The sequence below is a fragment of the Pseudoliparis swirei genome, chromosome 22, assembly GCF_029220125.1.
Source record: "Pseudoliparis swirei isolate HS2019 ecotype Mariana Trench chromosome 22, NWPU_hadal_v1, whole genome shotgun sequence".
Lineage (NCBI taxonomy): Eukaryota > Metazoa > Chordata > Actinopteri > Perciformes > Liparidae > Pseudoliparis > Pseudoliparis swirei.
In genome coordinates, this window is record NC_079409.1 from 18,851,830 (window position 1) to 18,865,541 (window position 13,712).

At 42.5% G+C, this 13,712-nt stretch overlaps 1 protein-coding gene across 1 annotated transcript; it reads left to right on the top strand.

Moving 5' to 3' along the window:
- The first annotated feature begins 1,330 nt into the window (after positions 1-1,330).
- dpys (dihydropyrimidinase) lies at positions 1,331-11,017 on the top strand. The gene is made up of 9 exons (XM_056444752.1): positions 1,331-1,672; positions 3,259-3,417; positions 3,652-3,831; positions 5,464-5,653; positions 6,268-6,424; positions 6,706-6,847; positions 7,288-7,430; positions 9,462-9,669; positions 10,635-11,017. Exons 1-9 carry the CDS (start codon positions 1,421-1,423, stop codon positions 10,692-10,694), a joined length of 1,491 nt encoding a protein of 496 aa, XP_056300727.1. The 5' UTR covers positions 1,331-1,420; the 3' UTR covers positions 10,695-11,017.
- The last annotated feature ends 2,695 nt before the right edge of the window (positions 11,018-13,712 follow it).

A 13,712-nucleotide genomic window follows, 5' to 3' on the forward strand; every position in this document is an offset into this window, starting at 1 on the left:
TTTGAGCTTATTTAGTGCTTTCACTTTACTAACCTCTGACAAACCATTTTATTTAGTTTCTTTCACAATGCATATGGGGAAACAAATAACTATGTAAATTAGTCTAAATGTGTCTGCTAGAGCGTTGTCTTTTAAGACGTTATGCTTTGAAACGTTCAACACAATACACAATGCTCACACTTTTCTTTTTCAATCCAATTCAATTCAGTTTATTTGTATAGCCCATTTTCACAAATTAGAAATTTGTCTCAGAGTGCTTTACAATTTGTACATATGGACATCCCTGTCCCAAAACCACATATCGGATCAGGAAAAACTCCCAAATAACCCTTCAGGGGGGAAAAAGGGAAGAAACCTTCAGGAGAGCAACAGAGGAGGATCCCTCTCCAGGATGGACAGGTGCAATAGATGTCATGTGTACAGAAGGAATCATTATACAAAATTTGACAGAGTGTATGAATAGTTGGTAGTCGTGGTAGAATGTGTGTGAATGTTAGTTAGTCCTGATGGGCAGGTGGCTCCTCCCATCAGTGTATGAACGGGTGAATGATGTTATGTAGTGTTAAAGTGCTTTGAGTGGTCGGAAGACTCGAAAAGCGCTCTACAAGTACAGGTCTATTTAATTAAATTCATTTTTTTTTTTATTGCCCAATATCACAAATTAAGAATTTGCCTCAGTGAGCTTTACAATCTGTACACATGCGACATCCCTGACCTTTGACCTCACATCGGATCAGAGAAACCCTTTCACAGGGAAAAAAGGGAAGATTTTACCATTTACCATTTACCATACTGTATCAAATGCAGCACGCCAAAAACACCAGGACGTCCCACTGCATCCAGTACTATACTTTGCAGTACGTTTGGCCATTCTGACCCACTGTGCTCTGTGGGTCAAAGGTCAAGATGCAACTCAATTCAATTCAGTTATGTATAGCCCATTATCACGAATTAGAAATTTGCCTCAGAGGGCTTTAGAATCTGTACACAAACACACATCCCTGTCCCAGGACCTCACATCGGATCAGGAAAAACTCCCAAAAATAGAAAAAAAACCTTTCAAGGGACAAAAAAAGGAAGAAACATTCAGGAGAGCAACAGAGTAGGATCCCTCTCCCAGGATGGACAGAAGCAATATATGTCATGTGTACAGAAGGAATCATTACAGAGGAACAACACAATCAATGAACATGACAGCAATATTGTGTCCCAAATGAATGCGTCATACCACAGCTGGCCACATGAAGGAGGAAAGCGCTGTCTAACAGGGAAAGCCCAATAACCACACACCTCGATGTGCATGAACTTTGGAGCTACATGTTTTTAACTTGTGCACACAGACCAGCGACAGGCCGTGCGCGCGCTCTGCTGTCCCTTCACGTGTCCTGCGTCTTCTCAACACTCTGCTGCTCACAGCGGGATGGCCGAGCCCAGCGGGATCCTGATCAAAGGGGGTAAAGTTGTGAACGAGGACTACTCCGCGATCAGCGACGTCTACATCGAACATGGGAAGATCGTGGATGTCGGACTGGACCTCCAGGTCCCGGAGGGGGTGCGAGTCATCGATGCCACCGACAAGCTAGTGATTCCGGGCGGCATCGACACGCACACACACATGGAGCTGGCGTTCATGGGCACTCAGGCGGTGGATGACTTCCACATCGGAACAAAGGTGAACCCAATGTTGTTGTTGTTGTTGTTGTTTTTTGTTGACACCGCATCAGATAGACGAGGCTCACAGGAGATGTTCAAGTGCATCAAGTTAGACTGGAAGTTACGCAATAATCCAGCATTATCGTCAAGTTTAATTTATCGTATCAAAATGTTCCAAAATGTTTAAAACAAAAACCCAGAAACATTTCTGAATAAAGTATATCATCGTTGCCTACTGGGTTGTACTTATTGATGCATTATCACGGTCATAAAGGAGCTGGTTACATAACACACTGCTCCATAGGGACACGGTTAAAGGGTTAGGGGAGGGGCCGTCCTACTCCTCATCTCAGAGGAGCCTACAGACCTCGGTCTTTGGACGGTCCTCCATTCGTACATTTTTTTCTGTTGTTAATGTCTGTCAGTATGTACACGTTATGTATGTACTTATGGAAAATAAATTACTTACTTACTTACATCATACTTCACTTTTGCTCATTACCTTCGCATTGAAAATGTGGAAGGTTATGTTTTGCTCCCGTGTATTTATTTATTTATTTATTTATTTGTATGCGTGTTCCTCGCATAACAAAAAAAGTTTTAAACCGAATCGCATGAAATTTGGTGGGATGATTGGTTATTATCCGGGGACCATTTTATTAGATTTTGGGATCAATCGGGTCAAAGGTCAAGGTCAAGGTCATGGATAGGTCAACATCTTCTTTTTTACCATAGCACTGTCAATTTTTATCCAATTCGCATGCAACTAATGCCAAAATGTTCATAATTCAATGCCCAATCTTGTGATATGCGAAGGTATGTGCTCTACCGAGTGCCCATTCTAGTTATATTTGGTATTGTCAATTTGAACCTGCAAGTTGATATTACCTCGGGACTAAAGTCGTCACGTACATGGAGTGGAGAGCACTATTTTTTTATGAATTGAACGGGAAGTATGAGGTAGTAAATTGCACTGCCTGAGTATATTTGCTTAATTACTTTCCATCTGTGCATAACACAATATCTTGACTATCTATAATGTATTACATTTGATGTCACTCGTGGTAATACCTGGATGACACCTACTGATGTCCACAGGATTCACATGTATTTTCCATTTCCATTTGAATATAATGTCATCTTCGATTTGACCTGCACGTTGGTGTTTTATTTTAAAGGTTGTGACCAGAAGTGTATTTTTAATGTCTGACTCAACAGGATGCACACACATAATCTGGAAGTTCCTCATGTTTCTGTTAATTTGTCCATACCTGGCACAGTACAGGCTGCTAAACAACTGAGTACATTGCATACCAATGAGCAGTTTGTGTCAGCTTTGTATCAGTAGTGTAATGGGTATTAAGTGTCGAGGCGACATGAAGCAACTCACAGAGGAACAAATAGTCTCTGTCTGCATGATGTCATAATGTGGCAAAGGAAACATAATATTATATATATTCTCTCCAACAACTCCTCAAACTACAGCCTGAACAACGGCGGCGTACATTCTGAATCAATGACTAAGCTCCACATTGACCCCTAAATGTTAATCTATAACTTGTTAAAGATTAACAATCCTTGTTTTTCCTGTGTTTGTTTCACCAGGCCGCCCTAGCCGGAGGGACAACCATGATCCTGGACTTTGTGATCCCCCAAAAGGGAAAATCTCTCCTGGAGGCGTACGACTGCTGGCGGAAGAAAGCCGACCCCAAAGTGTGCTGCGACTACTCGCTGCACGTCGCCGTCACGTGGTGGAGCGACGAGGTGATGAGCTCATCTTTGTTCATAGATACAACAATTAAAACAATCCTTTGCCAAGTGTGTTTGCCAATCCCAAATAAAAATCGCGCCAGATACAAGTTTCTGCTAAACAATATAAATGTTAAATTGGACTTGTGTTTGTGTTTAAGGCACAAGCTTTCTCTACTTCTGCCTCTGTTTCAGAGGGTATATGTAGAGTCAATGACACTCACATCTATTCCTCCTTTTCTTCTCCAGGTCAAAAAAGAAATGCAGACGCTCACCAAAGAGAAGGGAGTCAATTCTTTTAAGATGTTTATGGCCTACAAGGACGTGTTCATGCTGCAGGACTCTGAGCTGTACGCTGCCTTCTCTCACTGCAAGGAGACCGGAGCCATCGCCCAGGTGCACGCCGAGAACGGGGACCTGATCGCAGAGGTTCGTACAGAGAGCCGAGGTTTAGCAGAGAGGGGACACTGAAGTGCTGCTGTTGTGTTTGTTTGTTTCCCATTTACAATTTCAATTCAGTTTATTTGATATTGCCCAATATCACAAATTGCGAATTTGCCTCGGAGGGCTTTACAATCTGTACACATACAACATCCCTGAAATTTGACCTCACATCAGATCAGGAAGAACTCCCAAAAAATAGAAAAAACCTTTCAGGGGGAAAAGGGGGAAGTAATCTTCAGGAGAACAACAAAGAAAGATCCCTCTCCCCATTCAATAGTGTCTCTTATAGTGACAGTAATGTGTTAATAAGGACTTTAACAAAGCTACTCAAAGATTTTCAAATTCACCCATAATAGTGATAGTTTCCTTTTTTTTCTCGTGCTAAAGCTAAAAAGCTCAATGGTTAACCATGACAAATGTTCAGAAGTTAACTTGTAGAAAGGTCTTCTTAGCAGTGGGAGTTAGTTGAGCAGTAATGCTGTCCTTTTTAATTAGGAAAGGCATGGTTCACAGCTCAGACGTGATATCTATGTAAACACACCACGGACCAAAACAATGATGGGCTCGTGTTTACCGGTTAATGATTAACCCTGGCTGTCGTTTCCTCAGGCTAAGTCTGCTACAAGAATAGATGTTGTGGCAGCCATATGAGTAGAACGTTTAATGAATGAAGGTGGGCTGCGTGTTGACTCCAGATAGTTCAAAGTCCACTGTCACATTCTCGTCGCAATGAGAGCAAATCAAAGGTTGCTTGTTGAAAGCAATGTGATGCAACACAAAAGGCAACTATTGCCCCGTTAATATTCCACTGCAGAAAATGTTTCACTCGTTTTCACCACGTTTTATTAAAATATTTTGCATCCTGTAAAGCACCAGTGTAAGTGGATGGAGCATTCAGAGGTGCTGCAATCTTATTAGACAAGTCAGAATGGACCAGCTTCTTTTCTTTCTTTCTCAATATGTCATGGCAACCTTTAACCACTAGAAGGCAGCACTTACCCAAAGAGTGAAACGTTCCGGCCTCTAGTGATTAATGCTGTCACTGGGACATGAGTTCAAGGTGGAGTGAGCATTCATAAACCCAAATGATCTATTCTTTGACCACTGCGTGGTAGCCCATTACTTTTTTCTAACTTCATGATTATATGATAAAGTGATAACACATTTCAGAAAGCATTACTTGTAATACTCATACTGTACATTTCTTTGTCAGTGAATCACTTATTGTCAAACTTGCATAGCACGAACATACAACATATAAAACCAGAAATATTTATTATGTTGTTAGTTTGTCATCATTTACAAAATCTGCCCCGTTTGTAACAAAGGGAAAACATACGTCTCTACCTATTGGATTTTCTATAAAAAGGTCAGAAGAAAAGGAAAAAATATTGAAATCGATTTTGCAATCATTATCATTCTTACATGTGCAGTGTTGGGAACGACAAGGAAGACCATTTCTACACGCGGGTTAACACGTTTTAAAGTTGTTAGTTCATGTTTTCACAGGCTCCTTGCAGTATCAGTTTAGCTTGAGCTGCTCCCGCCCTACTGTGTTGTTGTTATTCTCCATCTCCAAAAACCTCGACGTTGTCTCCGTCCCGCTGGGACTCGTAGGGGGCCAAGAAGATGCTGTCTCTGGGCATCACAGGGCCGGAGGGCCACGCGCTGTGCCGGCCAGAGGAGGTGGAGGCCGAGGCCACGCAGCGAGCCATCACCATCGCCCACGCCGTCAACTGCCCGCTGTACGTGGTCCACGTCATGAGCAAGTCTGCTGCCAAGGTGGTGTCCAATGCCCGCAGAGACGGTGAGTGGGGGCTTGGCTGCCCCCTGTTGGTGAAATTAGGATATGTCTTTTTTAAAGACAGTCCCAATATCAGTTTTCATATTTGGGACAAATATTAAATGTCTTTTCTTTTTCATCAAAAAAATACAGCATTCAGTTTTTATTCAGTTTATTTTATCACAAATTAAAAACTACCCTCAGTGGGCTTAAGAATCTGTACACATACGACATCCCTGACCTTTGACCTCACATCGGATCAGGAAAAACTCGTTGGAAAAATAGAAAAAACCCTTTCAGGAGGAAAAAAGTGAAGAACTTTTTAGGAGAGCAACAGAGGAGGATCCCTCTCCAGGATGGACAGAAGCAATATACGTCATGTGACCAGAAGGAATCATTACAGAGTCACATAAACACATTCAATGAATATGAGTCAATGCATAGAGCATATGAATAATGAATAGTATGCATGGTCCATGATCCAGACCTCCACAATCCATGATACAGAAAGAGGTAGAGAGGAGGGGGGGGGGCATAAAAATAATAGAAATTCTAAGCCTGAGATTCGCTCACTAGGTTAACGTTTCATCTTCGTCATCATGTGACTCTGATGATATCCTCTGGTTCTCTCTGTGCAGGGCGTGTGGTGTTCGGGGAGCCCATCGCAGCCGGACTGGGAACCGACGGCACGCACTGCTGGCACAAAGACTGGGCCCATGCAGCCGGCTTTGTCATGGGTCCCCCCCTCAGACCGGACCCCAGCACCCCTGGGTACCTCATGGACCTCCTGGCCAAGTAGGTGGAACCACAGATCAGGGTGCTTTGGAACTCGGCACGTATGTTTCAGAGCTGTCGGTCTTTGTGTTTAGAGGACATGAGGGTGGAGATGTGGGAGCTGACTCACGTCAGAGTAAAAAGAAAAACAAGACAGAATTCACACAGCTGGGCTAATTTGCATATTCATTGAGCCTCAATAATTAATGATTAAAGCATGGCTGTTATGTATTTGTCCTGTATTGTGTATTCATTCATTAAGTCATTCACCCAGACGTCTATGTATCCATCAAACGTGCTAGTGATGATCTCAGCGTGACGGGGACGGACAACTGCACCTTCTCCGTGTGCCAGAAGGCTCTCGGCAAAGACGACTTCACCAAGATCCCCAACGGAGTGAACGGAGTGGAGGACCGGATGTCTGTGATCTGGGAGAAAGGAGTGGTGTGTACCAATGACACTTAGGTCTGAAACAGCAACAAGACAAAGCTCCTGCGCTCCCTTTTACTTGTTTTGTTATTTACGTTTATTGTACATTTGTAACCCTACTGGGATATTATCATCAAATGTAATGTTTAAGCACAAAAAATACGGAAATATTGAGTATTTCAATTCCCATAGTATTTCAGTTCTTTTTTTCCACAATACAAACAGGAAAAGGCAACGGTTGCAGCACAAAGCCAGCGTTGCATTTCCTCACAGTTGTTGCCCCGAGGCCTCTGGGAAGATTTACCACCGTCCACAGCGCTTACACATCACACAGGAGATGCTATTTGGTGCTTGCTGCTGCAGTTCAGCGCTGACCTTTTTCCTGCTAATTCTGCATTTTGTTGTCATCCACGGCATTTTACTGGACCACTTTGTGCGTTTTTTCCTCCCCTCAGCACAGCGGAAAAATGGACGAGAATCGGTTTGTAACCGTCACCAGCACCAACGCAGCAAAGATCTTCAACTTCTACCCGCAGAAAGGCCGAATCGCCAAGAATTCGGACGCCGACGTGGTCATATGGGACCCAAAGATGACACGGTGAGGACCCTGACTCCTCGCCATCAAGTATGGTGTGTGCGTGTGTGTGTGTGTGGGGGGGGGGGGACATGCCGTCTGTGTACAGTTTCTAATGTGTTCGACTCCGATGCAGAATTCTAAGCGCTTTCTTATCTCTTCAGTAGGAAGTGAAACATTTCTTCCAACACTATCAGCAGCTTCTGCAGATGGTGCTGCTGAAACATTGGGCGGACTTTAAAGTCTCCAGGGTGTCAAGCAGGTTGAATAAGATCAAGTTTGTAAAATTTATGCACGCTGTAGATACAAGCAGCTGAAAAGGGAAAGCCATGCATCTTTCATCTCGTGCCACCTCAACACACTCACACACTCACAGACTCACATACGTGAGCCGATTATGCTCCATCCAGGAATCCGGGTATGTCATCACTTATCTACAGCTGTGACATCATTTAAATATGACTCGCATTCATCAGTCGGTTAAAAAAAAAAAAAAATGTCGGACTGATTTACTCTTTTCAGTGGGATGATGCTGGTGAGGATCTTAAAGATGAAAATATTTCACGTGGGAGCTAAACCAATCTTCAAAGTAGAGACTATTTCCAGTAAGCAGCTCAGAATATCACAAGGCTGCGTATAAAAAAAGAACCGACCATGTATTTGTTTCTTTACGTTTAGTTTATGATTCAATCTGGATTTGGAGGACAGTATGCGTTGACGCACAGAGGACAGTAAGCGTTCCTGAAGCTCGGCCTTACAGAAGCCACCGCGGCGCTGCGCTGCACAATGAGGGCTCAGCCCCTCGGGGAAGTCACTAACTGCTGATGTGAGCACATTACATACTGGTGTAATTTGCTGTAAATGAGTTCACTGGCAACAACAACACAACTCTTGTGTGAGACACAAATGGAGGAGTTCACCACTGTTGGATCATCTCGGGCCCCGTCTCTGCCACGCCTTCTCCGAGCACGACGGCGACCTCGTGTTTGATCGCCGCGGCTGCAAATTCATCTGTGAAAACTCGGTGATGAATGCGAGCGTCGCTTTTCGTGACATCCGGGACCGGGGGGGGGGGGGGGGGGGGGGGCACGGTTGCGGAACCAGGAAGTTCAGCCGGCATTCACTGTGTTTCATGGAAGTGGCTGAGTCAGAGTTATTTCACTGTTCTCCGCTGATTTAGTCTTCACAGTTCGATCTGTTTTATATGTCAGACATCATCAATCTGTACAGGCAGGCGCGTTTGATTATTTTAATATGATGCGTTTTAATTGGCTTTCCGCCTCAGAGATTTATTTTTGTCCTGGAAGCCGTTCCACCACCCTGATGAGAAAGTGCATTACGTTGCCACTACTAGTAACTGTATGCATTGACGGAAGGTTCTGAACTTAATTCAAGCCTTTTATTAAAAGTGGATCACATGATTCACAAGTTGGCTCACAGGTGTGAGTGATGAACATTTAGAGAAACATCAACCCGTTTAGTGTCTTTCAGCTGGTTCATGTTGTTTTGATCGTGGACGTCACAGTCCGGGCTCACTCGATGCTGTTGACATTTTTTCGGACACAGCCGGCAGCAGTTTGCAGTACATGGAGCCGGATAATACACAATGAAAGTAGAAATACCACAACATGCTGTATTTGGTTACATTCACTTCGTTACATGGCTCCTAGTGGTTGGAGAGCAGCAGCACGGTGCAGCGCAGCTAAAAGTATTGCATTTTGAGTTTTCCATAAATCTCTAATTCATTAAACACGAGTGCTGTCAGATGAATCAGTTACATCATTTTATTCTTTTGCAGCCATGCTGAATGTGTTTGGCTCCCTGTATCGTTATCAGAACTCGTTCCTTTTCAACGTCCCATTCCAGCCTTTTTACAGTGAAAAGACAATAATTCATGATATTGCTTGTTGCTGTAAAATAACTGAAGTCACTCAATATCTGTGCATGAATTCATCTTGGCAGATTAGAACAGAATTCGATAAGCTTTCCACATGGCTTACATGCCATGAAGACATTTACTTCTTTGAAAGTAGCTGCATCTTTGGGTCTTGGCAGGAGGATATCAGCCCAGACCCACCACCAGGCCGTGGACTACAACATCTTCGAGGGCATGGAGTGCCACGGTGTCCCCGTCGTCACCATCTCCAGAGGAAAAGTGGTCTATGAGGACGGGCAGCTCAAGGTGTCAGCAGGACACGGCAGATTCATCCATAGGAAGCCCTTCTCTGAATTTGTTTACAAAAGAATCAGGCAAAGGGATAAGGTGAGTCAACCCTTACAACTTAGTAGAACATAATACCCCAACGAGTAAAAGTCTGTGCCTGTGCTCCTGGACCTCTAAAACCCACTGAACAGTTGACTAGCTGGTGAACGTAGAGGAGCCACACATTGACCTCAGGAGTTGGTGGAGACCCAATAAAGAGCTAAAACAGAGGAACTACTGGACTTACTTTTCACCAGACTAGAAATGAAATAACTAAATACATGTAAAAACAGTTATTTCACAGACACTTGAGGCCGGCTCTAAAAGCCCAACTTCCGAATAAACGTGTATACACCTGATACTAAAAGCAGTTTGGGTCTCTAACATCTCCGTTCATGATAATTGCAGACGATGAACTTTGTACTTTTTTTTTAGCTACGCCAAGATGGCGACGGACGATGCCTCCTCCCACTTTGAGCTTCTCATAAACACCTGAGGGAGACGTCATGTTGACAACATGGCCATGGTGTATATTTTATTACATTGTTTTATATATATATATATTGTATGTATATATATATATATATAGTCTCAAAAAAGTGTATATTCTATTACATTGTTTTATATATATATTGTTAATACTTTCTTCTTTTTTTGTGTGGATATTGTATAGTTTATTCTCATTCTTATTCTTTTTTTAGTCTGCTACTGCTGTCGGGTGTTTTGCACATAAGAATTTCACAAACCGATTATACTTGTATAAAAGGGGATGTGACAATAAAAACTTGAAAACTTGATCCATATTTTATACAGTCTATGACTTACACTCAGGTATCGACCTTCTCCACTAAATATAGTTGATTCATCATTTCTTGTATCATTATGAGAGCCTGATAAATGTGAGGACACTGACAGACTGCTGTCATGTAAAACCTCTTTCAGGGGAATCCAAGCGAGTCCTGATGAGCTTCTGGACACAAAGGTCACTTAACCCTTCTCTCTCTCTGCTTGTGTTTGGCCTGCAGGTGGAGAAACCTACAGCTGTCATCAGAAAGCCCTACCAAGGCAAAGTCATTTCTGTATGAGCAACTGGCCCAGAATATGAAAGTCATAGATACATTATTCAGCTATTGGCCTTCAGTGTGCAGTAAAGGTGGCGGTCATCAACATTAAGGTCAATGTTCTGCTATGTCTGTGTGAGGATTAGAGCTTGGTGGACACTCTGCTGCTGTGTATGTGCTCTAACTCACATTAACATACATACATTATGCAATCAACTCACTGCGAGGAATGAAAATAGGGCGTATGCTTGATTTCATGGTTTAAAAATGTGGTTTGATTTTGAAAAGAGGATCTTTCATCATTTTAAAGTTTGTGCATACTTTTGGTATAAAATAATTACACCAAAGCTGGCTTCAGTTGTACATTTGCCTGATTCTTCTATTACTGTTTAAACAGTGGCAACACACTTCATGTTTATTTTGCCATTGGTAACCCCAAAACATATTTCCCTTTGATGAACTATTCATTAAAATGACAAGATTTACTTAGTTGACCCAGATTGACTCAGTAATTGCAGATTCAGAAAGGATTGCACATTATCATATGCACTCTGACTACGCCCATATATGGACTTGCATTAATTCCTGTGGTGCAACAACAAGAAAGACGAGCATCACGTGGCAGCTTCCTATTGGCCAGCATGCTGCCGTGGTTTTGGGCCACAGGGCCAGTGGAGACATAATGTGAGCTTATCATGTAGCCACACGGGTCAGTGGCAGCGTGTGAGTCACAGAAGGCTCCTCATCCCTGAGCTGGACCACTTCCTTCCTCTTGTCTCCGATGTGGTACAGTCCACAATGAGGATCTCTGAACATGTGCCTTCAAAAAAGCAAATAACAAAAAAGAATCCTTTTTTTTTTGTTGACGCAACTTTTTCAACATTGGGCAAGTAATTCACATACAATTAACAATTCAGCTCATAAATTAAAGGATGCTCTGCAACCTCTGGTCTGATCATCAAGAGCAATTTGAGGTTAAATGTCCCAACAGAGCGATATGTGCATTATATTTTCTTATTTTATTACCAACTCTTCAATCACTGACCGTATAAACATGATGTAATATATTTACATTGGGGGCGTTTCAGCAAGCATATATGCACATGAAATTACTCACAGTCTGACTGCATTCTCAATAAACTGATCATAACTGCTTATATAACAGTGATGGAAATGTGGAAACATTAAACACAATACAGGAACATATTCTAAAATATGGACTTGATGAGCTTCCTCCTGTCAGGAAACTGAAATATAAACTTATACAAACTATTTTAATATTAGATAGATTTTTTTGTCCTCCACCACCAATTTGTATTTAAATCAAACAACATGAAACGTATTAAACAATCTGAACCAACATGAATAAATACTTTAAGAACTAGAACGGGCACTCGGTAGAGCGCATACCTTCGCATATCACAAGATTGGGCATTGAATTATGAGCATTTTGGCATTAGTTGCATGCCAATTGGACAAAAATGTATCGTGCTATGGTAAAAAAAAGATTTTGACCTTTCCATGACCTAGACCTTTGACCCGATTGATCCCAAAATCTAATCAAATGGTCCCCGGATAATAACCAATCATCCCACCAAATTCCATGTGATTCAAGAAGATTTGACCTGTTCATGACCTTTGACCTTGACCTTTGACCCGATCGATCCCACAATCTAATCAACTGGTCCCCGGATAATAAACAATCATCCCACCAAATTTCATGCGATTCGGTTCAATACTTTTTGAGTTCTGCGAAAGATTTTGACCTGTTCATGACCTTTGACCCGATCGATCCCAAAATCTAATCAACTGGTCCCCGGATAATAAACAATCATCCCACCAAATTGCATGCGATTCGGTTCAATACTTTTTGAGTTTTGCGAATAACACGCATACAAATAAATAAATAAATAAATACACGGCGATCAAAACATAACCTTCCGGCATTTTCAATGCGAAGGTAATAAATGAATGAAGTTATTAATAAAATGAAAAGAGCTATATATATATATACAGGCACGTGGACAGACATTTTTGGGGGCAGGTGCTCGAACCAAAATAAAAGGGCACCCATTGGCAAAATTATTTTTCTATTGATCACTGTAACTTAAAGTGAGCAAGTAATTGGTTGTTACGAAACACCTGAAACGCATTGTGTCGTGAGAAGACATGAGAGCTGAAGACATGAGCGCCGCGGAGCATGTCGAGGCGAAATTCTCACAAGAACTCAAATAAATGCCCCGACAGATATCCAAACACATTTGGGGGGAATTGATGACAGAGAGAGTAAGTGTTATTCTTAAATACTGATTAATGAAGAATAAATGTGTTTATGTCCCTGGGAAATAAATCTTGAGCCGGAGATGTGCCAGTTGTCAATTTACAATATCCTATTTCTGATGTTCAGTTGTGTCTTTTCCCCAAGTCATGTGGTAGAATAGGTTGGCCGAACTCAAAGAAGAAGAACAACTCATGTTGTCATTTCATCTCTGGATATATTGTACTTGTGTGATGTAATGACTGGGTATTGACTCTGTGCAGGTGTGTCTACATACAGATGTTCCAGATGTATGTGTGTGTGTGTGTGTGTGTACGTCTGGCTCGGCGAAATGAGGTGACCTCTTTGTATGTATTGTTTATGTATTTAATGTCCTGTACTCTAGTGCATGGATTCCCAGGGGTGCGCGAGCTGTCTCTAGGGGGTGCGCGAGAGGAAAAATGTAATGGTGGTCTAATGGTGTAATAATTAACATTAAACATTCTCAGGGCTCTCAAGTGTCACGCATTAAGCGTGAGACTCACGCATTTCGGTCTTAAATCCCGCACTCCCGCCACACATCGTATTTCTCACGCTGAAAAAAACTCTGCCATTCAATGTTCTCGGAGCTAAGAAAAAGAAAAAGTCACTTGCACCCCCCCCCCCCCCAACTCGCAAGGTGTGGGGGATTGGGGGTGCGTGAACCCGGTCGGGATGTAGAAGGGGGTGCGTGGCCTAAAAAGTTTGGGAACCGCTGCCCTAGTGTATACAGTGGGAGGGGTGGG

Excerpts from the sequence above, each read along its gene's own strand:
- dpys (XM_056444752.1), top strand. The coding sequence starts at position 1,421 with ATGGCCGAGCCCAGCGGGATCCTGATCAAAGGGGGTAAAGTTGTGAAC. Across the intron at positions 3,832-5,463 it reads ACGGGGACCTGATCGCAGAG|GGGGCCAAGAAGATGCTGTC; the intron begins GTTCGTACAGAG and ends TGGGACTCGTAG. Across the intron at positions 5,654-6,267 it reads GTCCAATGCCCGCAGAGACG|GGCGTGTGGTGTTCGGGGAG; the intron begins GTGAGTGGGGGC and ends CTCTCTGTGCAG.